Source organism: Medicago sativa, chromosome 7, assembly GCF_051527215.1.
Source record: "Medicago sativa cultivar Bolivia chromosome 7, Bolivia_mono, whole genome shotgun sequence".
Classification (NCBI taxonomy): domain Eukaryota; kingdom Viridiplantae; phylum Streptophyta; class Magnoliopsida; order Fabales; family Fabaceae; genus Medicago; species Medicago sativa.
In genome coordinates this window covers 64,945,950-64,969,982 of record NC_140755.1, presented here as the reverse complement: position 1 = coordinate 64,969,982, position 24,033 = coordinate 64,945,950, and the positions used below count along the sequence as shown (strand labels likewise).

The 24,033-nt window shown below is 34.0% G+C and overlaps 3 protein-coding genes and 1 long non-coding RNA gene across 4 annotated transcripts; all 4 read right to left on the bottom strand.

Annotated features, from left to right (window-relative positions):
- Positions 1 to 1,570: 1,570 nt before the first annotated feature.
- Positions 1,571 to 2,232, bottom strand: LOC146907709 (uncharacterized). The gene is made up of 2 exons (XR_015020016.1): positions 1,968 to 2,232; positions 1,571 to 1,790 (listed from the first exon to the last, which is right to left on the bottom strand). It is a non-coding gene; the product is annotated as an uncharacterized LOC146907709 (long non-coding RNA).
- A 738-nt stretch (positions 2,233 to 2,970) lies between these two features.
- Positions 2,971 to 3,949, bottom strand: LOC146907708 (putative magnesium transporter NIPA7). The gene is made up of 4 exons (XM_085729152.1): positions 3,731 to 3,949; positions 3,588 to 3,644; positions 3,409 to 3,499; positions 2,971 to 3,160 (listed from the first exon to the last, which is right to left on the bottom strand). Exons 1-4 carry the CDS (start codon positions 3,849 to 3,851, stop codon positions 2,971 to 2,973), a joined length of 459 nt encoding a protein of 152 aa, XP_085585278.1. The 5' UTR covers positions 3,852 to 3,949.
- A 13,322-nt stretch (positions 3,950 to 17,271) lies between these two features.
- LOC146907707 (MIZU-KUSSEI-like protein (Protein of unknown function, DUF617)) lies at positions 17,272 to 18,179 on the bottom strand. The gene has a single exon (XM_085724804.1). The coding sequence runs from the start codon at positions 18,095 to 18,097 to the stop codon at positions 17,381 to 17,383; it is 717 nt and encodes a 238-aa protein (XP_085580930.1). The 5' UTR covers positions 18,098 to 18,179; the 3' UTR covers positions 17,272 to 17,380.
- Positions 18,180 to 19,388: 1,209 nt separating this feature from the next.
- LOC146907706 (protein NRT1/ PTR FAMILY 2.8-like) lies at positions 19,389 to 22,053 on the bottom strand. The gene is made up of 3 exons (XM_085727292.1): positions 21,652 to 22,053; positions 21,327 to 21,544; positions 19,389 to 20,931 (listed from the first exon to the last, which is right to left on the bottom strand). The coding sequence occupies exons 1-3, from the start codon at positions 21,761 to 21,763 to the stop codon at positions 19,483 to 19,485; spliced, it is 1,779 nt and encodes a 592-aa protein (XP_085583418.1). The 5' UTR covers positions 21,764 to 22,053; the 3' UTR covers positions 19,389 to 19,482.
- Positions 22,054 to 24,033: the final 1,980 nt, after the last annotated feature.

The following is a 24,033-nucleotide window of genomic DNA, read 5'->3' as shown; positions in this document are numbered from 1 at the left end:
ATATGAATTAACTAATTTGATGCGGTTAATTTTGTAATATTTTCACTACTTTCAGAAATATAGAATATGTTTTCTTCAGTTTTTTTTTGAACAACAAATATTATTAAACAACCAGATCATTGCTCAAGACGAACAGAGACCGATGAATTTGAGAATACAAACAAAAGGCGCCGTATATAGGCGGAACACCCGAAAATAAACACCCTAAAAACATCCTTGAGGACAATACCCACCAAAATACACGCCACCATCTAAAAATAGACTTCTTCACGAAAACGACCAATGTAAAAACGATATCCAACACCATCCATCGTCACTACTCACCTCCAAAGAAAAACACCCCTCAAAATTAAACTCCCATTCTTGAACACCAAAGCTGCCCCACATTCGAAAAGCTCATATCTGAAAGGTCTTTCAGCTTCCACCACCTCTCGACCTTCGATCCACCGAAAGAAACCATAAACAGCCCAAAACCAAAACTGATCCAAAGAACTGACTCCCGACCTCAAATCAAAAGTGATCGACCCACCAGACTTTAGGACCAAATCAGAAGGGCACCCCTCACCCTCGGTACACCATAGAAATACCAAATCACGCCAAACAAGATTGCAGCCAGACACTGACTCCCGATCTCGAAGCAAAAGTAATCGGCCCACTGGCAACCAGCACACAAAAAGTATGGCAAACGACATGATATGTGGTGGTGCAAACAACAAACAGATCAAAATGAAAAGCTCAGCACAATGGGACCCGCATCCTCCAAACACCCTAAACACCTTAACATCCCAAAAAACAAAAACAAGAGCTAGTGACGACGAACAATGACCCAAGTAACAGAGGCAGCCTCTCACTACAAGAAATGTTGCATTTTGCCAGGGACAGAAGCCCTGGCAAAATGCAGAAATCCTTGGCAAATGGACGTTTGCCAGGAGTTTTGCCAGGAGCAGAATACCCAGCAAATCTGCTCATCGCAAATGACCCTGCCAGGGCTTTAGCTCCTGGCAAATGCGCTCCTGGCACAGGCCCTGGCTCAACCCCTGGCAAAATGTGTACGAATTTTTTTAAAAAAAAAACATTTTTAAAATGTTTAAAAAATCAAAATGTTAAAATTTAATAATTAAAATAATTTAAAAAAACATTTTAAAATTAACTTCAACAAATTAACTTCAACAAAACAAAAACACAAACCTAAATACATATTACAAATAATCACAACTTACTACGTGCACTCTAATAAAATAAACTAGATGGGTTGAAAGCTCCATCAGACCAAATGCCCGGCCAGACCATTTTAGACCAAACCAAAATACACAAAAATGGCATCCCAGTCCAAAATTGATGGAAAAGTTCACAAATGATAGTATAGGTGTGCCAATTAACACATAAAAGGAGCATACAAAGTTCAAAATCGATAAACAAATTGACAAGGCTCAAATTTACAACAGAGTGAAGAATGGTGGAACTAAGTTCCCCTCAAATTATAGTTAATCTTAACACAATCCAGCAAATAAATAAAATTGTGCATTTAAATATACATGAGCATAATGAAAAATAAAAATGGAGAATAGAATAATGCAATCAGCTGCAACTTAGAAATTTATTCAGTTACATCCTCCAAACATAGCAAGCTTGTAAATAAAAAAAAAACATATTCCTAACTAATAGCATTCCATACCTGCCGCAAATTGCTGTTCAACACCTGTGCCTGCAGCAGCTTCTTGCTCTGCTGCTAATTTCCATCTGTTAATTTCTTCTTCAGCAGCCGCAATGTCCATCATTAGCCCCTCGATCTGCATTACAAAGAGGCCAATTGATTCCAAGAGATAAAAAAATATTGACACCAAATGCCTCACGCAAATTACCCACAACAAAACATACATTCTACAAAATAAAAAAAGTCGACAAAACCTTCACAAATCACAATTAAGGAATCATATTAAACTTGTAGCAAATGTGGTTAAGCTTACATTTTCATTTGCCACTCTTTCCTTCTCTTCAAGTTCCTCCACCCGGTGCATTCTATGATCGAGTTCTTTGGCCTGGGCTTCTATGTGCTGCTTAAGTAAACTCAACTCTGCCCTTAATGGAGTTAAGAAAATATGCAAAGAAAAAGAATCACGATGTCAGCACAGCTAGATACACCAAATGTCATAACCAATCCAATAATCAATACAAGTAATCACAAATTCCAACACATTCTAGTGACTTTTAGAAATTCTAATATGATCGAGTACTTGCATAATAAGAAAATAATGGACCTTCTTTTGCTTAAGTTGCCAAGAGAATGATAAATCAATTATATGAAGTCAACCAATTAGTTATTGAACATGCAGGAAAACTTAATTAACTATGAGACATCACTTCTATACCTATTGTGCAGGTTTTATCTAGAAAGTCACACACCATTCACTAAATGATAATTCTTCAACATAATACACCTGCACCTTATAAATCAAACATGAAACTTTTAATAACCAAAACAACAACAAAAAATTATCTTCCCAAATTCTAAATTTAATTCACCTATAACTAATACATAATTCGTTGGGAAACAATGAGATTGATATAATTAGTCAAGTAGTTATTACCTATTTTCATCTATTTCAGTTTCACCGTGGGGTCGTCCTTGAAAACCAGCAAGGAACTTCACAATATTGCATTGAGATGTTGCAAAAACAAAGTTGGTGGATGAATTTTGTAACAGAATGCTAGAACAAATATTATAATCATATTAAACAAGAATTCTGGTAATAATAGCATTACCACTATGATGTGAACTAAGCCTAAGCATTACCCTAACTTTTCGAACACCAATCCAAGTCAACTGATGTATTGATTCTATCCCAGCCAAAGAGAAACCATGATTTTTTTTTTCTTTCACAAAAATAACAGCAAAATCATTATAAAATAATAAACTTTCCAATGGACACTAAAATATCATCTAATCTAATAAGAATCATATATATAGACTCAGGCATGATGGCACAATAGAAGAATACCAGGTTGAATGGGCAATTTCCATATCTGTTGTACATAACTAAGCGACATCTCTTGCGGTGCATGCAGTACAATAATAGTGGATCCTAAAATGCATATAAGACACCCCAGCATGCCCATTTTCTGTAGCTTTTCCTTCAAGAGTAAATGTGCCAAGACAGCACTAGCCAATTCCACAGATATTGTTAGTTCAGTGAGTGATTAAAAATTCTTATTTGGTAAAAAGTAAACACTGAAACTGAATCCTTAAATAGAAGGATTCAAAGATACACACATGCGTCAGTGTAAATTGTAAACTAGTTTTACACTGACATTTTACACTAACATCCAATAAAATCATTCCACATGGAAATAGAGATGATGTTAGTGTAAAAGTAATTTACACTCATAGAAATAGAAATGAAAGTTTACCTAACAATAATACTCAAAGCACCTAATGGAGTGACAAGCACAGCAGGGGCGTACATGTATGCTACAAAATTAGCTATCTCTCCAACAATCACTGTAACAAAATCAATTCCCAAGTAAATAATTGTAAAGAAACAAAAAAAGAGGTTGAAAATTGAAAAGACAAGTACAAAGGTACATACTAGTAACCATTCCGACCCACCAGAGAGGTTGAAGCAAATAGCCATAGCCACCAACACCTGAAAATTAGAATGCAAAAACACAAGCATGAACATTCTAAAAAATTGAATTATTTATTAAAAAGAATAAAGATAAAGGTAGTTACTAGCAGAAGGGCCGTTGACTCTGGCAAGTTGAAGACCCTTTTTCTTAATGATGAAACTGGAGCCAATGAAAGCGCTGGAAATGAGTGCTAAGACGAAACCAGATAAATTGGTGGAGCTCATGTCCTCAAACAAGGATGGTTGAAGTCATGAAGGAGAGATGGATAGAGAAGTTGAAATGGAGTCCTAGATTATGATTATGTACGGATGGAAGAAGCAGAACAAACGAACAAACACACGGTTTTCTTCTTCTTCTGATGAAGACAACACAACAACTAACAGTAAGCTTATTATTAAAACACACCCATAAACTTTCCATGGACAGTAAATTAAAACACACCCATAACCTAAAAATTCAATCGAATAAGAAACACAAAGAAAATTTGAACTTACCATAAACCGAAGACTTCAGAAATGGGTACAGCTGAATTAACCATCGAAAGAGAACAGAAAGTGCAGCAAAGAAGAAGAAGAAGAAGAAGAAGAATATGGTGAATTTGATGTCTGATTATTGAAGGCAAATATTCAGAATAGATTGATAGAGAGGGAATTGACGGTATGATGAAACCATGGAAACCCTAATTGAGATAGGGGAGAGGGAGAGAGAAAGAGAGATAATAATATGGGTTTAATGAAGGAAAAAAGAGGAGAAGAAGAATGAACGGATCGATGATGTTGGAGGATGGAGATGGCCAACAGATAGGAGGAGGAGGCGGCGGCTAGGTTTTGTTGGGGTGAAAGCTTCTTGTTGAAGAGAGAAAGAGAAAAAGAAGAAAAGAATATGAAGCGTGTGTGTTTTATGTGTGGCCCGAGCAGATGTGAAGAAAAGGAGTCCCACTTTACACTTTGCTAGGGGTTTTATGAGAATCAGGTCCCACCTTTTTTAAAGTCATTTTCCCAGGGGCATCCCTGGCATTGCTCCTGGCAAATTTGCCAGGGATTCTTGCTCCTGGCATTATTCCCTGGCAATATGCAACATTTCTTGTAGTGTCTAGAAGAAATCACCCTCAACAAACATCCGCCTCCTCACCTAAACAACTCCAACCACCCCCTTATATAACTCACGTCCACAAACCGTTCCGACGCCAAACACGACCACCAGCGCGAAGAACTACTACCACCACGATCCTTATGACGACAAACGATCTGGGAGTTCGTCAAAGGAGGATTAATCGTGAATGAAATAGATGCCACCACACCTGTAGCCGTCGGAAACGGCTCACACATATCGGTACCACACATCACCTTCTCTGCACCACACGTCTGTCACCACCACCGACCACCCCGTCACCGCCTACACACCCACCGAAGCACCCACCAACCGCCAACACACCTTCGGTCGCCAAAAACGGACCACTCAAATATACACCACACGTCATCACCACCACCATTTAGTAATACCAATCGACATATTCCAATTGATAACCACCACCTCCAAAAATAGAGAACGTAAAAACACAGTATGTGTGGGGTGGGAATATTGCTTTGTTGTGATGATGAATGGGTTAGTAGTAGAATATATTTAGGAAGGTTATGTGACAACAATTCTTTGGCCCTTACGTGTTGGTTCATTCCTCCATGATTAAATCTTTCACAAAACAAAGCCAAATAAAATGTCGGCACCCGCAAGGAAGACTATATAACATAATAGTCTTTCTCACAACCACCAGCCACCAGCAACTGAAGATTTAGATCCAAATATGGATCCAAATCTACCACCACAAAACCACCGTGAGCCACCACTAACACCACCACAACCACCATGAGATCTACCATGAAAACCAACACCAACACCCTTGAAACCATCCAAATCAACCACCACAAACCTCCATGACATCCACCACGAAGCCATCTAAATCTACCACCACAAACCACCATCATCCCCACCACAACCACCACTACAAGCTGCTACTACCACACCTCCTAAAACCATTGACGCAAAGATCGCCGTATAGCCGGAGGTGAGGTGATGCGGAGGTCTCACCTCATCGCACCACCGTCATTGAGATCTACATTTTGAAGAAGTGTATTTGGATTTAGTATAAGTGGTTGATGTGGAATGTGTATATATGCTTTCTTCAGTTGTAATCTCCTTTTCAAATTTCTTTGGTAGAGGGTTTAGTACAGTTATTTTTGGGTTTTTTGAGCTACCTACACTAACAAATGCCTGATAAAAGAGATAAAATGAAAATTTTATTTATTTAATTGAACGGATGTGTATAAACTGGTTATTTATAGTGGAAAAAAAAACTAATCCTATTACCCAACGAGGTGGCCTGAAGTGTCAAGCATCTGCCTTGCTAATTTTGCAGGTGGTGCTTGAATTTCCCTTGATGAAGGGAATATGGAGCTTTGATGACAGTCATCCATATCGTAATTTTTCCATTGTACGTTTAGGAGTTAATTTAGATTAATTCTAGAAAGTTTTCATTAGTTTTAGTTGAGTTCTTGTATATAAATTGATGGATCGGCATGGAAGATAATTTATGAACACAAGGCCATGAACCATATCAAATCACCCAAACCAGACAACTGTGTGGTCGTGCTATGCCTTTTACAAGATTATTAAGTGATCTCTTGGGATGTACTCATCATGAAGGTTTCAGTGAGGAAAACTTTGAAAGCTACTGCCTCATGTGTAAAGCATGCTATGAGTTGCATGTCATCACGAATGTTTCAGTGAGGAGAAATTTGAAAGCTACTGCCTCATGTGTAAAGCATGCTATGAGTTGCATGTCGCGCAACCAAGAAGGAAGGTCAAAAGCACAACTACTACCTCATGTGTGGTGGGCAGACTATGCGCGTCGGGCACAAACTCTTCCAGAAATACTCGAAACGCTTTCCTATATATATATATAGGTAGGCCCTAACTCATTAGAAAGACACGCTATGATGATCAGAAATGAGCAAAATCGCGATTTAGAAAGATTACTAGCGATCGGATGCATCCCAAAATCGGGGAATCATTATATGAAGATCATATACAGTTCATGTATTCTTTTATATATTCATTTATTTAGGTGTAGATAACGCGAGTAGCTAATTTCCTAGGTTACGTCAGATAGATGACCTTCTCTATAACTACTTAAACAATGTAATCAGTTGAGTTTCCTTTGAATACAATTGTGATGCTTAGATTTATTCGATAATTGGATGAAATTAATGTATGTCCCACCACTTTATATGCGTTCTATTTTCAAAATGTAGATCTACTGATTTAAACCAATAAGAGAGTGAGTATAAGAGAGAGTGTTGCTAGCACTTTCTTACTCCTTTATTTTATTATCAATGTTATCATTACTTGCTTATCCTTAACAAAATGGAATACTATGCCTTTTAAATCAACTTCATACAAAATAACATTCGTATACATGGTCCTCAAGTACAACACATGCACGAACTACAAATGATGGACCCGGTTAATATATGCCTTTAATTCATACTCTTAAATGGATGATATATATGCAGTCGTAAATAGTTGCAACTTGCGTAAGCACCGAAAGTGCAAAAATATGAAAAGGATTGTGGTACTGGGGATCATATGATTCGTTTCTCATGCTTGGCCTTTAATTCATCCCGATTCCCTAGTTAAACCAAAAGTGAAAAGAACATGCATGCATATTTATTTTGACGTACATTTGCTTCCCCTCTTCATAAATATTCCTAATAATGGCACCTTCATTTTTTTTTAAGCAAATAATGGCACCATCTCGAAATAGCCTCTATATATATATATATATATATATATATATATATATATATATATATATATATATATATATATATATATATATATATATATATATATATATTGATGATAATTCTAATGAATTTATGAATACTTTACAGGAAAAACTTAAGAAATTAAATCTATATATATATATATATCCTTATTATCTAATTATCTAATTATCTAATTCTAAAGTACAATGCAAACAAGTGATGCATACCACTTAACCTAGATGATGGGCGGGAAATTATAGCTTAAAACTACATTAAATGTCATTTTTGAATTTCAAATCTCCTCTTCCGTATGCTAGGGCGCTAATCCATCCTTGGTGCCAATATTTAATGAGAATTGAATGCATTATTCTGAGTTCAAGAGCCTTAACTAGGTATTCTAAACAACCATTGCAGACTCTTCCGTTCTTCGTATTCCTACATTACCAACAATGAATGTTTCCAATTTTCCAATGCAACAACTACCAATGGAATGTACCTTATTCATCTATAAATATGTCTGATCTTTCTGGCTTCCCCTCAACTCCCATTGATTCCATTCGGCCATGGCTCACAATGGCATACAGACTTTTTTGTCATACCAGATTTTGATAGGCATGTGTTAAATTGTACCTGATTATGAATTCCATTTTTATTTTACTGTCTGTTTTGATTTTACGCTAACTATCATGTTTATGTTGTCGTCATCCTTTTCTTGCAGCTTCCTTTGCATCCAAATCCAACGAATGACATAGATAGGAGGATCAATAAGCTTAAGCTGAAGTATAGGACATATATGGTTGAATGTGATGTTGACTGGGTAAGTTGCTTGCGGTCATATTAACAATGCGCATGATTTCATATTTCTACAATGGTTTTGATTTAGGGAGATTTGTGGTGTTCAACGATCCTGCGTATAACGAGATCGAAGTGTTGGTTGAAAAAAAGAATGACAGTGTGTGTTTTACTCATGGTTGGATTGAACTCAGTGGCCTTTACAACCTGAAGCATGGTGGTGCGGTTACATTGGTTAATGTGGAAGCTTCTCGGTTTGTTATACAAGTGAAGGATCGTTATGGGGAAGAGATCAATTACCCCCGTCACGTCCCTCCAATGTCCTTTAAGTTAAATCGTGATCTATTTCCAGTTAGTGCAGGATCCTTATTAACTTCCAAATCAATTATCCCGTAAAAACATGACCCTAATAACTTCAAGTTTAGTTTCTCCAAATGGTTGAGTGTTGAAGAAGCGGCCAACGGCTTTCTGGTACGGTGCTACGCTTTTTTTTTTTTTTGAGTTATGTCCAATCTATACAGAGTTGTTCCATTTAATGTCACTAATTTTTGCTTTTGTTTTGTTTCACAGACCCTTTCGCTTGACAGGGTTTTGAGCTCTGTTATGCCAATATATACTAAGGACTTCTATTTGACAGATGATACACGCCACATGTGGAGTTGCACCCTTGCTTTTGTCCGTTCCAAGGAACCTCACTACAAAATAGAAGGTGAATGGAAGCAATTATGTCTTAGCCGTAAGGTGACTGCGGGATCATTCATCAGAATTGGTGCACCGAATGTTGGAGCTAATACTTCGTTTTATGTCACCTTGCAATTTTAGAGGTTGTAGTTCGTTTGACAGAACCAATAGTTCAACTAGCCGTTGTTTTACTGTTTTCAATATAACGTGATCCAAATTTTGCTATGTCCTAAAGCTTCAGAGATACCAATAATGCTGCAATTCATTATGTTATTCTAGACCTGAATTTATAAAGTACTGTATTAGGATTTATAAAGTTTGAAAATAGTATTTCCAATTCGTATCTGATAATTGTTATGAATTTTATTTAGCAGTATATAAAGCTTCATTTTGAACTTTTTGTGAGTATCTATCTCGAATTTGTGTTAAGGTTTTGAATTCTTGTGACCTCAGATATTGACACTGTTGATTTCAATTTGAGCATTATAAGATGTGGTTATATATTATTCAAAATGTGTTGTTTTAATTATTGGTGGATAATTCAGTCGAATGTTATTTAGCATTGTATTGAGTGACCGTTTAAAAGGTTTTGAAATGTTGTGATTTCTGAGATTGACATTATTTATTTCAATGTCAATGTTAACTATGATCAGAAGCATTATAATTGGCGGTGAAAATTCTTATTTGGGGATCAATTGTGTAGACACCGCGAATTATTCATCTGTTTTTGTTCTGTCGAATTGATCAAAGTATGATCACCGCTATTTAGAACGATACCTTGCAGCAAAGCTGTGGGAAAGCGATCAGAGAAATCTGTTTCTGAATTGACAGTGTTAGAGCTGGATGGTGACGAATCTGCCACAAAAACCGTCAAGCTGAAATGTGTGAAGGTTGAGCCAATGGATTAGGAAAAAAGTGGGGCTGTTTCAATTCTTTATTACTGATATTCTTAAAATTTTAAGGATGCTGTGATTTCTATGTTTTTCGTTATTGTTTTTATTGCTTGAAGTTCATTTTGTTTCTGTTTTATGGATCGCCGTTTATGGTGTAAGACAATCGTTTCTGTACGTTTCTTTAATTGAATGTTAGTGTCCATCAATTCATTATTTCTACCATATATTGTTATTATTGGATTACCTGTATGCATGTTATTTAACTGTTCGATAATACAGGATTTAAACATGACCTTAGTTAAATTAGAAGAGACTGGTAGCATAATATCTAAGCGCTCTTGGTAACCAATATATTATATGATATATAGGTCTTTATATATGAATATGAACAACATTTAAGCTATCTTGGATAATTTGATTATATATATCAACCCACATTTTAACTTGGGATCACATAGACATAAAAAAATTAATGATGGTGGGATCCACTTAGTTATAGGACCCATCACTTATTTTATTTTTTTTTGTCTATCTCTCTCCAAATTGCAACAAATGGAACAAATTACAAATGGAGAGGATCTTAACCCCATAATTAAAATGTAAAGTTTAAATATATATTTAGTTCATGCAAATATACTAATTTTTGTATTTAGTCACTATAAAATTATTTATTATTGTTGTCAATTAAGAAATCACGCAGAGGTGGGAACATAGTAATCTTTAAAAAAAATCATAGTAATGGAATTTTTTAGTCTATTGGTTTCAAACTTTTATGGACCTCCACACTTAATAACACAAACTATCCCACTACTATGCTACACTGTAATTGATCTTGTTGATTTATGTTTGAAAATATGTAACTTTAATAGATTTTGCTCCTTGTTGTTTTTGTTTTAGTCTCTGGAAAAATTATTCAGATTGAAATTTGTCTTTTTAATATTATTTTAGTATTTATTTAATTTTGAGGGTTAAAATTGAATATTATACATGTTACATATATTAAGTTCAATTTTAACAATTCTTCAAAAAAAAAAAAACTTCAATTTTAACAAATTTTGTAGGGATTAAAACCAAACAATAAATGTACCAAAAAAAAAACAACAAAATACTGTTGTTTATTGTCAAATTATTATTACTTACAACAATATATACGTGTCGTTATGCAATAATTGAAATAGGACAATTAAGAGTCTTCTTAAATGGTCAAATTAATAGACTGTGGAGACCATCGAACAAAATACAAATTCAAGTGGGCCTTTCTATCCCTTTCAACTGTTCATTATCATTTTTGGAGATTGAGAGAGCAAAAGAGTAAAGACCGGTCCAATTTATTTGTAGACCTAAATTAAATTTTCATTTGATGTATTTTAAGTGTGATGACAGAGAAATACAAAATTTAAGAATAATATATATATATATATATATATATATATATATATATAATTTTATTTGAAGTTTGTCGGGTTAATGCCTAACAAGAATTTACTCTTTTCAAAGGAACAATAGGAATGTCGGGTGAATGTTTGGGAACTGACGTTTAGCAAGTTTGAATTTCCATTTCAGGGTAAGACAATTGTTGTAGTTGGAAGGTGCATTCCCTACCTAATCACGATCTTCCGGCGGAATCAGACTGTTGATAATATCTTCAGTTGATCTCAGCAACGTTACCTGCATATCGATCGACTGGAACATCTTGTGCTCCCAAAACATGCTCGTCACATTTTCGTCGTTCGTTAATTCCACCCAACTGAATGATACTATCCCCTCGTCGAGCGTTGGACGTTTATACCGAACGTATTCCACCCTCCTTGTGTCTCCGGGGTTGTCTCCTTGGTTGAATTCATTCAGTTCATCCTTGAAACCTCTTAATGTTACACCAAGGCACCGAACCTTCAACCTTTGAGGTTCTCCGCCGTTGAATTATGCATGAACGTCGATCCACCCAGCCATTGCTTCAAAACTACACAATAAGAAATTAAAATCAATCAATGAAAAAGTCATTCAAACATTTCATCAAACACATGGAGTGCAAATTATACATAACCCTAAAACTCATAACTACAACATTAACATGCAAACATCTAAACACAATTAAGCAACATAAGTCAATTACATGTAACATTGTATCATTTCTTGCAAGCAAAATCAAAATTTAAACAAACCCTAAATCAAAAAAAAATTCTCTAAAACTCAAAACTACAACATAAACATGCAAACATCTAAGCATTAAGCAACACAAGTCATTTTCATGAAAACATTGTATGATTTCATGCCAAAAAAACCAAAATTTAACAAACCCTAAATCTAAAAAAATTCTAATTTAAGAGAAAAAAATCTAACATATAAACATAAAAGGTTAATGGTGTTTGATTATGAAAACTTACTTGTTATTGGAGTGTTGTTTGATTTGAACTTGAAGGAATTTTGGATATGGGTGATTTGAGAGATTTTTGATATTTTTTTAGATTTTAGATGAAAATGAGGTGTTCTGCCTTGTTTAGAACAGCATGTGGCATGAGTTAAGTAGCGCAGCATTTAACACTTGTGTTACTTAACTAACCCATAGGTATTTTCGACAAGGCAGCTGGGCGCGAGCAAAAAGTGCTGGGAGAAGAGCATTATTCTTGTGTTTTTGAGGAAAAGTCTTAATATATATATAATAGGCTATTGGACTTATGTTGTTGGTAGAGATGTACTTACAAGGGAGAGGGCATGGCTCCCCACCCCAGGCCCATTACTTTCATATAAGTTAAGTATAGATTTTTTTTCACCCTACTCTCTTCTCACACACCTTATCGAATTATGAATAACCCCTCGTTCGGATTATATTACAAGAGGTATCAATTGATCTTTTGGATTATCGTCACTACATATGTTTTGGTGATCTCTTGAATTTCGTATGCTTTTTACGAGAGGTATCAAGTGATCTCTTCGATTATAGTCACTACATAAATAGCTGGGACATTTTCTTCCCAAAAACTCACTTTTTGACGACCTAAAGGTGAGGAAAGTTGTTCTTGAAGGCTAAAAGCTACTGGAAACATCTCAGAAGCAATGATTCATCAATCGGTGATCCTATATTCATGTATTACTCTTCATAAACCTATGTTTTTGTTTAGTTTTATTATGAATGGCTAGTTTTCTAGATTAAGTCAATTAGAGGATCTTATGTGTAATTGCTTGAATATGTAATATGTTGAGTACCTTTGAATGTATTTTAATTACTTAGTTATATATAGTTAATGATTGTTCTTAATTCTTTTTATGCGACCTAATATTAAATTGTTCAATCCATAATAGATTTAAACACATTGCATTAGCGTCTTTGCGACAATAGTTTTAACTGTCAATCAAACCTTCAATGATACGAACTCACCTAAGACACTCGCATTGAAAGAAAAGTGAATTGAACATGACCATTTCTTTTTATTCTTTTCTTTATCAATTTTGGATCAACTCATGCCTCACGCATTTCCCCAAATTTACTCACACACACGTAACAAAGTTTATCATGATTTTTTTTTTTATCAAATAACATAGTGACTCGAAATTCATTATCAAAGTGAATAAGAAGAATCTGGTGTTCAAACCAAGTTTATTATGATTATATCTCAGTTTTCATGAATTCTAATGGTGCGTAATTTGGAATTTTTCTCTAACATCAATATTCTATAATCTTGTATCTGAATGTTTAAATCCTTCAATATATCCATTTATTGGTTACATGAAAGATGCAGCACTTGTGGTTTTCAATTAGAGGCATCTATTCCTATGTTACAAAAATAAAGTTCAGCCACAAAAAACAAAAAGATGGCCATATGATTCGTTTATCAAGCTATTCCTTCTCCTAGATTTTAACATTAGACATTAGAACAGAACATAATCAGCGAGTCACTTTCAAGCCTATTTTTCTAAACTTTTTTAATAACAACATTCTCTATATAATTTGTATTTGTAGGTATTGTTTAATTGGATTTGATTCCTCTAAATTATATAGAATCAAACATAAAAAATTGATGCTTCAATTCTTTCATTACTTATTATGCATGCGAATCCTATTTAATTCAAGGATACAATAACATCATTTGATCCTTATATAAACAATCCAATTTTGTGGAAAAGGGTTATTTTGATGTTATTATTTGTAATTTACTATTTCTTGCATAACTCCATAGACATATGTAAGAAATATCAACAATGTAAGATTTTCACATGTTAAGAGTCCTTTAGGCTTTGTTTGGGAGTTTGGAGGGGAAATGAGGGCTTTCGGGGGTGAGAAATATAGAGGAAAATAGAGAAATTTTTCACATTTTTTTGAAAAAATATTTTTTTTTGACTTTGTTTGGGAGTTTGGAGAAGAGGGGAAGAGAGGACTTGATGGGTGAGAAATATATAGGAAAATGGAGAAATCTTTCACATTTTTTTTAAAGAGTATTTTTTTTCAGATAATGATAAATTAATGCTTATGATTCATATATTTTTAATATTATGAATATTATAACAACATAGATTAAATTTGAAGAATTCATATAAACCCTCCAAAATTCTACTCCAATACAACTTTTTAGTTCCCCAAATGATGAGGGTTTTGTATTATGAAGAAAAATTAACCCCCCAAACCCTCCCCTTCCTTCTTCCACTTTCTCCTTCCTTTTTTCCAAATAAAAAAAATCTTAATAAGTATTATTGGCTATACATTAAGAATTTTTTTCATTGGTCCCAATGTTACTATGAGAATACATTTCTATACTTTAAGAACATCTATAAATTTAGCCCAAAGATATGGCTATACTCAACTCAATCCAACCTACTACGACACATTCTACCAATACACTATTTCTTACATTTAATCCTCTATAGTTATTGGTTTGAATGTTCTTGAAAGTGTTAGTATTGGTTAAGGATCCGGTAATCTGCATCCTGAGGTTTAAAACAATAAATTTATTGTATCTAGTCCTCGGGATGCTGATTACCTTTTCCTTGGGACCGATGCATGTACAGTGAATTTATATGAGTTTCATAAATTTATTATATACTCCAGTGTTTATTATGTATTGGATTGCACAACTGGAGTTTCTTGAAGATGTTTATGGAGTACCAGATAAAAGGTGCACTATACTTGTTCATCAATCTATCTATCTCTATTTATATTGAAACATATCAAGTGAGAAAAGTGTTTGATTGTGAGATCAGTTGGTAGAGTAAATCTTATGATTATAAATTATAGTTATGCAACATGTAACTATAGTTTTAAACTACATTAGTTTAAAATTTAATAAGGAGAAAATAATAACATAACAATTAATGTCTCATGTTTCCGTATAGTACTAGTTGATAAATATTTTATACCATGCTATAATAGGGAGAAAAATTGGAATATTAAACATGTTTATCACAGGTAAATTAGGAATGACCAGCTTGATTTCTATTACATAATTAGAATTTATGAATCTCCCCATTTCTTGTTTTCTGCAGAACTGTAGCAACTTCTTCTTTGCTTTCTTTGAAGTCCTTCCCATCATTGAAGATCAGAAATTCCATCATTTCTAACCACAGAATTCCATGCAGGTCCATATATCATCAAGTTTCTGTCTAAATCAAGTTTATTAATTAACTGAGATAATTTCCTAAATGAAATATTCAATACATTATACATGTAATACTACTGCAAAATGCAAGGATTTGAAATTCTTCTGAGTTTCTTAGTAGGCTATGTGAAATTAAACACTTGGTGAGTCATTATTTGGATGAATTGTGGATCAAATAAAAGGTACTTTTCAAAGGGAAAAGTGGATAAGATGAAAAAAAAAAATATCCAGTTAAAATTATTGTGGATAAGATGAAAAAAAAAATATCCAGTTAAAATTATAGGAAGACTAAAGATAACTTTTTAGAAAAACTTGTAATAAACACTTTGTTCTATAATTTCTTCGAAATTTTGCATTTTAATTGACCCAAAGAGTACTTCAGTGGTTTGAATTTTGACAATAAAAAGTGGGCTATGTCAAAATTCATTCCAAACTACTAAGATTTTTCTCTCAACAAATTAATTGCTAACATTTGTCTATGAAAAATGTAATAGAGTTTCACACACGTACTTCGAATAATATCTCCGTATATGGTTACCTAGCTCAATTGTTTGAATTTTGACACCGAAAGAATGATGTGTTGGAGGTTCAAAACACAATCTAGCAACTAATTAGATTTCTCTCTCTAACAAATTAATTGCTAACATTGGTCTATAAAAAATTGTACGAGAGATTCCCACTTGCGTCAAAAATATCTCGGTATAAGGTTATTTTGTTATTTAAATTATTTTTACAGGAAAATATAATTCATCTAATGTTCTAGACACATTTTCATATCTATCATTAAAATTTAAATAATAAAATGGTGAATTGATTCAATTTCATTTCATTTAATTTTATTCTGCTTCATTATGGTAAATGATTCCATTCTATTTTATGAATGCTTTCCAAACTTTTGCTTTTAAATCATTTTCTAATATAAGTGGATAGTTGTTTTTTCTCTTCTTGCCTTCCAATAGCAACTCTTTAATTTATTTTATTTTTGAAAAAAGTATTTTTCAAAACAGAAAGCATATAGAGAACAATAATTTTAATACATGCTGCATCCTTCATCCATATTTGGGAGCAAAAATCTAAATACAAATTAATCATATTTCATAAAAATATATAAAATTTCTTTATATTATTAAATGTATAGAAAATTCAACTAGTGAAGGGGGTCTCTTTCCCTATTCTATTCCCTATTCCCTATCATACACATATAAGAAAACATCTTTAGAAGCTTGAAAAGATTCCGAATCAAAAGGTGATCTATGGACACAAATGCTAGTATAGTATGCCCCATCTTAATTTTTTGAGTTCTAATGCCCCATGATGATTGAGACCACATAGTACAACTAAAAAGAATGGTTCTCCCACTTCTAAAGCACTTAATCAATTATATTATACAAATACAAATTCTTAGTAAACTTGTTGAGATTTGGACTATTCATAAAAAATCAAAATGATACCAAAACAGGTGAAAAGAAAACTATATTCACTTGTCCTCAAAAAGATTGACACCAAGTAATTTAGAAACATTTTCCAATATTCCAAAATCTAACAAAAAGAATTAAAAACAAGCCCAAAATGACCACAGATCTAGTGAAAATATATCCTAATGAAATCAAGATTAAAATCCCACAAATAAAACATTAAAAACAAAGAAATCAAGATTCCTGGACCATAATCTGGTCACTTTAATCCAGTTACAATATTATACACAAAAATTCAAAACAATACAATATTAGTGATGAGATTAGTCTTAGATAAACTAATCAACTTTACAGATATCAATATCATTACGTGGCAACAACACCACAATTCTCAACAAAAAATTGAAAATCCCAACAAATTCAAAAATCAAGAATCCCCATCAAAACAAAAACTTTACTCTTATGATATCTATCTGTACCAAAAAAATTCACATTTCAAAGAAATTAAAATTACATAATTAAAAAAAGATCAAATCTTTGCAAGATTGCTACGAATTTGCTTAACGATTATTTCCAAGGCGAGATCGTAGCAAAAAAACACTGAGTTCTTGACCTGTGGATTCATCAGGGTTTATGAGATGAAACGATTCAGAATCAGCGTTTCCCACAACATGTTCGAAATTTGCACGCATATACATAAGCTCTTCAGAATCTGACCCAAAACCTGAAGGTATAACACCAGCACCGACGGTGACACACTGCATGGTTTGCAGTATGTTACGGACACAGTCTCCGGCTCGACGACGGGCTGCGAAACCTGCTTTACGGCCGTTGCAGAAGGCGGTAAAGAGAGGAATGGAGCGGAGTGGACAGTTGGGGGAGGAGGTGGTGGTGGTGGATTCTAGGGCAATGCGAACGAGGCCATTGCGCATTTCATGGACGAGGGAGTTTGTGGAGATAGGGAGTTCGAGGAGAAGGATGGGTTTGAGGTGTGTACGGTCTGTTTGAATGCAAAACCAGACATGGCCGCGACGGTTACCGAAGATGGTTCCGATGACCATTTGTTTGGATGGACGAGGTGCGGTGGTTGAGATGGTGGTTGTAGCGGAGGAGGAGGTAGAGGAGCATGGAGAGGTTGCTTGGTTTAATGAAGTGCTTGAACGGTTTTTCTTGGTTTGGGTGGTTGTGGTGGTGGTGTAGGGTTTTGTGGTGGTTGTTGCGGTGGTTGATGGGGTGAAACAAGGAAGAAAGAATCGACGGAGAGTGTCGATGGCCATGATGATGATGATGATGATGATGATAGAAAGAAAATGGAAATGTGGAATGTGTTTCTTGGGGTTTGGGTTTTTGGAACTGTGTGGAAGTGATGAAGGTTAAGGGTGAGCACGTGCTTGCATGGTGGTACGGTTTGTGTGCATGTGAAGCTATATATAATAATATGACTTAGAGATAAGGGTTTGTTAAGATAGGGATTTGGATTTCACGGAGTTACCGCGTGATCTTGACCGTTTGAATTGAAATGAACGATCAAGATCTCAAACTGTGTGAAACTATTGAGATTTGTATGGGATAATGGGAGTTGTTGGATCGTATATCTATGGTTGAGATTGAAAACAATGGGGAATTTGGGTCGCTAAGCTAGTTGTGCATGTGTTGATGGGTTATTGCTTTAGTTTGTTTATTTTATGGAACTCACTTGCACTCATGATTTGATATGAGATGAAGCAGCATGTTATGACTATGATGAAATATCTTCTTTCTAAAATTGTTGTGAATAAATGAATTACGGAGGTGGGGAAGTTTTTCTTTTTCAAATGGATTATCTATGTTTGAAAGTTGTTCAATATTTCTTTAATCATTGTTCTTAAGTATAAATTTAAGATATTTCATATCCTCGTGATTGAGACCGTGAATTAGTCGGTTTATGTTTGGTAGATAATAAGGACAAACGAATATAAATGCTCAAAGTTCAACTATGTTATCTTTTGTTTTTGTTGAATCAACATCAATCTATCCATCCTCTTAGCCATGGAAGTGTCGAGAGTCGTAAGCTTCTACTTAGGAGAATTTCAGACAATTTTCGAGCATTGGTCCACTATAGACCAACTTGATTCACCACGACTTGATCTACGACTACTCTGAAAATATGAAGTGAAACTCTATTTGGTATCAACAAGGAGGTTCACAAATCAGTATGATCTCTTACCCAAATCAGTAATCGGTTTTCTCCATTGACGTTTTTATCGTTAACTTAGGCTTACCGATCTTCTCACTACCTTCAAATCGGTTAGGTTAACTCTATAACATGATTTTAAACCGGTTTAAAAACTATTGATTTAAAAGTATGTACTAACATTTTTCAATTAAGTACTAGTCCACACATTCAAATCTGTTAAATGTGTAATTCTCCTTGTACTATATGGAACTTATATCATTCCCTTCATAAAAATTACTCTATGGGCTTAAAGTAACAATAATAGGACAATAACATTTTTTTTTTTGACAAAAGGACAATAACATTTATTCATATGTTTTAGTCCATTGAAGCATATAGGTTAAAGAAGGATATAATCTAACTATTCTATTTACATAAAGTAAATCATTACAGAAAATAAATATCACATTGATAGTTGAAAAATGTGCAGACTCTTGAATTCAACTGCTATTGTTGATAATTATTTTCTTCATCTCTTGCTTCACTTTGACCTTGTCTCTGTAACACCTCACTACATAGAAAAAAACGAGCAAAGAACAAAAAATACAACAAATTCAACCCTCCAAGAGCAGCAATAGTATAGTAATAATACTCAAGCCTATTCTTATTCAAATCATTACCACCTAACCAAGGTGTTCCACCATTCCTCTTTGTCACAACCACAATAATCTTTATAAGAACATTGCTCAATGAACTAGCAATAGATAAACTTAGAAAAAACACTGCACCACCTAATGTCTTCATACTCTCAGGCCAATATGAAGTTAACAACTCCATCATAGGAATTGCGGCAAATGCTTCGACCAAACCGGATAAACCAAATTGTGGAACAAGCCACCAAATTCTTGTATGTGATTCAAATGATTTGTGTTTCAACGCGTTGCTGCGACGACGCACTTCTACTAGTCCCGCAACCACCATACAAGCAATGGAAAATATAATTCCTATTCCTAACCTTTGTTCAATTGACAACCTTTTACCTTTCAAGGTTTTTTTCTTGGTTAAAGGGACATAGATTTTCTCATAAAGTAGAATCCATAAGGAAATAAAAATCATCGGTACCAATCCCATCCAAGCTGAAGGAACGATGAAATGTTGACCGATTGATTTATTTGTTTGTAATGCTTGTAAAATTCCGTAAGAATTCGCTTGTCCCATTGAAAGAAAGCATATAATTCCTGCTAACCAAATTGGTAAAGTTGTTAATATTGATTTCAATTCTTCCACTTGTTGTAAACTGCATAACCTCCAATTATCAATTGATTTTCCATTGTTGTCAATTTCACTTTGGTTTGTGATCACCGCGGCTTTATCGAAAAATCTAAACCTATTTGTGTGAGCAAGTTTCACATTTCTTGAATCTTCTGACTCATTAGAACTTATTGGTGGATCATAAAATGAGAGTTCAGAATCTTTCTTCATATCAACATGATGTTTCCTAATTGCAGCAAGAATTACTTTCAGCAAGTCACATATGATGCTTCCTTTCGGCTTTAACCGAATGTAAGTTCTGTGGCCGAACACGAAGATGGTCAGGGAGACGGCAAAACACCCGGTTGGAATGATGAAACCAAGAAACCAGCTTACATTAGTTTGAATGTAGACAACTATAGTGAGAGATACCAAAAGGGCTACTGTAAATAAAAAATACCACCAATTACAAAAGCTCTCTAATTGAGCTCTTCCTTTTTCTGTTTTTGTATCGAATTGATCGGCTCCGAAGGCAATGTTGCATGGCCTTAGGCTTCCTGAGCCTATTGCGAAAAATCCAAGTCCCGCATATAGGATAGCAAGTTGCGAGGTTGTTGGTTTTATCGGTATGCAATCAGAAAGGGTGGAGCAGGTTGGTGGTCTTAATGATGGTACACCGGCACCTAATGACATGAATCCCATGCCCTGTCACATATTGAAGCTCATGTCTTCAATTGTTCATTCATAATAAGAATAACATTTAAAATAACATAGTTCGAAATTGAGGTTTCCAATCATAATTGTGACTGCAGTTTAAAGGTTTTAGAGATTTCTGCAATTGCGGCCGCATTTGTCCATATTATCTTATCTCTAGGCTTACAACATAAACCTAACTGCGATTGCGACAACAATTTAGAAACATGGTAGAAAGTAAATATCATAAATGTGCTTTTTTTTTATATGTATATTGTCTTAAACTTTATAGGAGAATAATATTTAGAAATTAAAACTGCAAATGTTCTTTAATTGGATAATTTAGAAAATTTCACTTTCATATCAATTCTATTAAAGAAAATTTGCCATTATTTGTTTTTATTTACCAGAAATGAAGCTATGCAGCCAAATATGAGCATACGAAACTTTCCAATATAAGCATCTGCAAGATAAGCAGCTACTAATGGAAGAAAATTTGTGAAACCAGACCAAATGTTGAAAACCTCAACTGAAAATGTTGTATCCATGTTGTATTGTGTATGCATGTAAACAACTAAGTTGGATATCAAACTCATAGAAGCCAATTTCTCGAACGTCTCGTTTCCTATAATCCAAGAAACACAAATTTAAATTCATCAATCAATTCTATTATAAATCTTATATCAAGAAAAGAAAAAATGAAAATGTAATTGAAGGGTTTAATTTATTTACCAAGAATGTATTTGACTGATTTCCATCCTCCTTTTTTCTTTTGGGTGGAAGAAGAATGAGGAAGATATGGCATAGCATCTTGCCTATGAGGAGAATGGCTCTCATTCATCATCTCTTCCACCTACAATTTTTGTAACAAACTTGACACTTCTTGACCCATAAAGGTTTTAATCTTTATAGGCCACATTAATATATGAAATGAAAGAACCAAAGTATTTGAATTTAGAATGTGTTTTCTTGAAACAATTTGAGAAAAGAGGAAAAAGAAGTGTAAATGTATGATTTACTTTTCACATGTTTTGTTTCTTCCTCCTTAAACCATACTTCTTCATTAAATATTTGTTGGAGCTTTTATTGAAAAGGAGCATTTCCTAACTTTTTTTTTCTCTTTTTTTCCAATTGATTGATTTTTTGTTTTGACAAATATCTTTTATTGTTTAACCAACATGTGCATTGTTTGAGCTAAATTTGTTTTGACTAAGCTCTCCACATTTGCATGCTCATTTCCTATTATTTCTCACATTGCCCATGATTTTAGTTACTTTGATTTGCATTATTCCTTTTTTTTACTCGTTAATAATAGGCAAAATTTGTAACAGCTTGTTATCATGGAACAATGATAGTTGATAAATGTGTCTTCATGAAACAGATGTAGAAAAGTGAAATAAAATTGTCAATTTACGATTTACTTTTCATATGTTTTGTTTTCCCCCTTAAACTATACTTTTTCATTATTAAATATTTTTATTAATAATAAATATCTTACCGTCTAGTAACATGGTTTGTCTTTGAATTACTTGTACCAAGTCCATTAAAATTGAATTTGAGAGATGGATAACTTTGGAGGATTTTGTTGTCAATAAAAGAAAACTTTGGAGATTTTCATGCATGTTGTTTTTGCTGAAAATGGTGTGTGGTTATAATTTTGTAACATAGTGACAAACTAACCATTCATTTGTAACTATTTGTGTAAGCTCTTTACCATTTTTTCACAAGTGTAAAATTAAGTAGTTCATTTTCCATCAAAAAGAAAGTGGAAAATTACGGAACTATTTGGATTTGTTTATTTAAGTTTATCTACTAGAGGTAAGTAGAGTTTGGCCGAAAATTGTTCTACTCAAGAATCAATCTCAGGTTATCCTGAACAATTTTTCATTTACTAAAATCACATTTAACCCTAGAAAGTATGCACTATTATTTTTCTATTTTTCATCAGGGTGTTTTTGTTTTCTCTTCCTACTTTTTGTTATTTTTTTCTATTATTAAGTCAATACTTGTATCCTTCAAAAAAAAAAAAGTCAATACTTGTATGATAACTATACTTACCTATTAATGTCTCTCATATTGAGTATAGTTATAAATTTCTTTAAAAAAAAAAAATATTAGTTTAAGGCTTTAGGGTTTCTTATATATCTTTTGCATTTAAAAAAAAATAATCAAATTATGTTCCTTGTTTGCTAAAACAAAATATTCCTTGTACTCGGCCCCTCTAACTTTCAATTCTTGGCTCCACCCATGTACGATGATGTGATGCTACTTAGTCCATACCCTAACTAAAACACATTAACTTTCTTCTTCTTTTTTTGGTACAAAAGAGGGCCAAAGGCCCAAAAGAAAACTAAGAAGCTATTCGAACATTCCTAGGCATAGAAGCGCCAGAGATGTCATCAAAAAGAAGTCTACGGAGCTCACTGGACGGATTCTCCATTATGATACAATTAAAAGAGTCTAGAGAAAAGCTAAAGTTAGCCAACCAATCAGCACATCGATTACCCTCCCTCCAGGTATGACGAAATCGGACTTGCCAATCCAAAGCCAGGAGTTTTCGAATGCGTTGCACCAATATGGGAACTGAGCCACTAAACTTGCAGTTTTCTGTAACCATGTCAATCAAGATTTTAGAATCACTTTCAACAATGAGTTGCGGAATGTGCTCTCACCAAGCCATCTCCAAACCAAGATACATGCCCCACATTTTAGCATGAAGTGCATCACAAACTCCAATCTTTCGAATGTAGCCTTTTAGCCATCTCCCTTCAGTGTCGCGAAAGAGGCCACCACAACCTGAATATTCTCCAATTCCTTTGCAAGCACCATCACTATTTAGTTTAATCCAACCTTCAGGGGGTTTCTTCCAACCTATGTAGATTGTCTCCTTCATTGGAAAATTGCGATGAAGTCGTTGATTTGAACACAAGTCTATCTTTTGAACAAAATTTTGGATCACCAAGACAGGGTTATTCGGTTGTTGAAAATTCTCTTCAAAAATAGCTTTGTTTCTCCACGTCCACATGAACCAACAAGTGGTCATGAAAGTTGTCTTCCAATTTGTACTATGACCACCAATACCCTGCTTACTGATGTTATCAAAAATCCAATTCC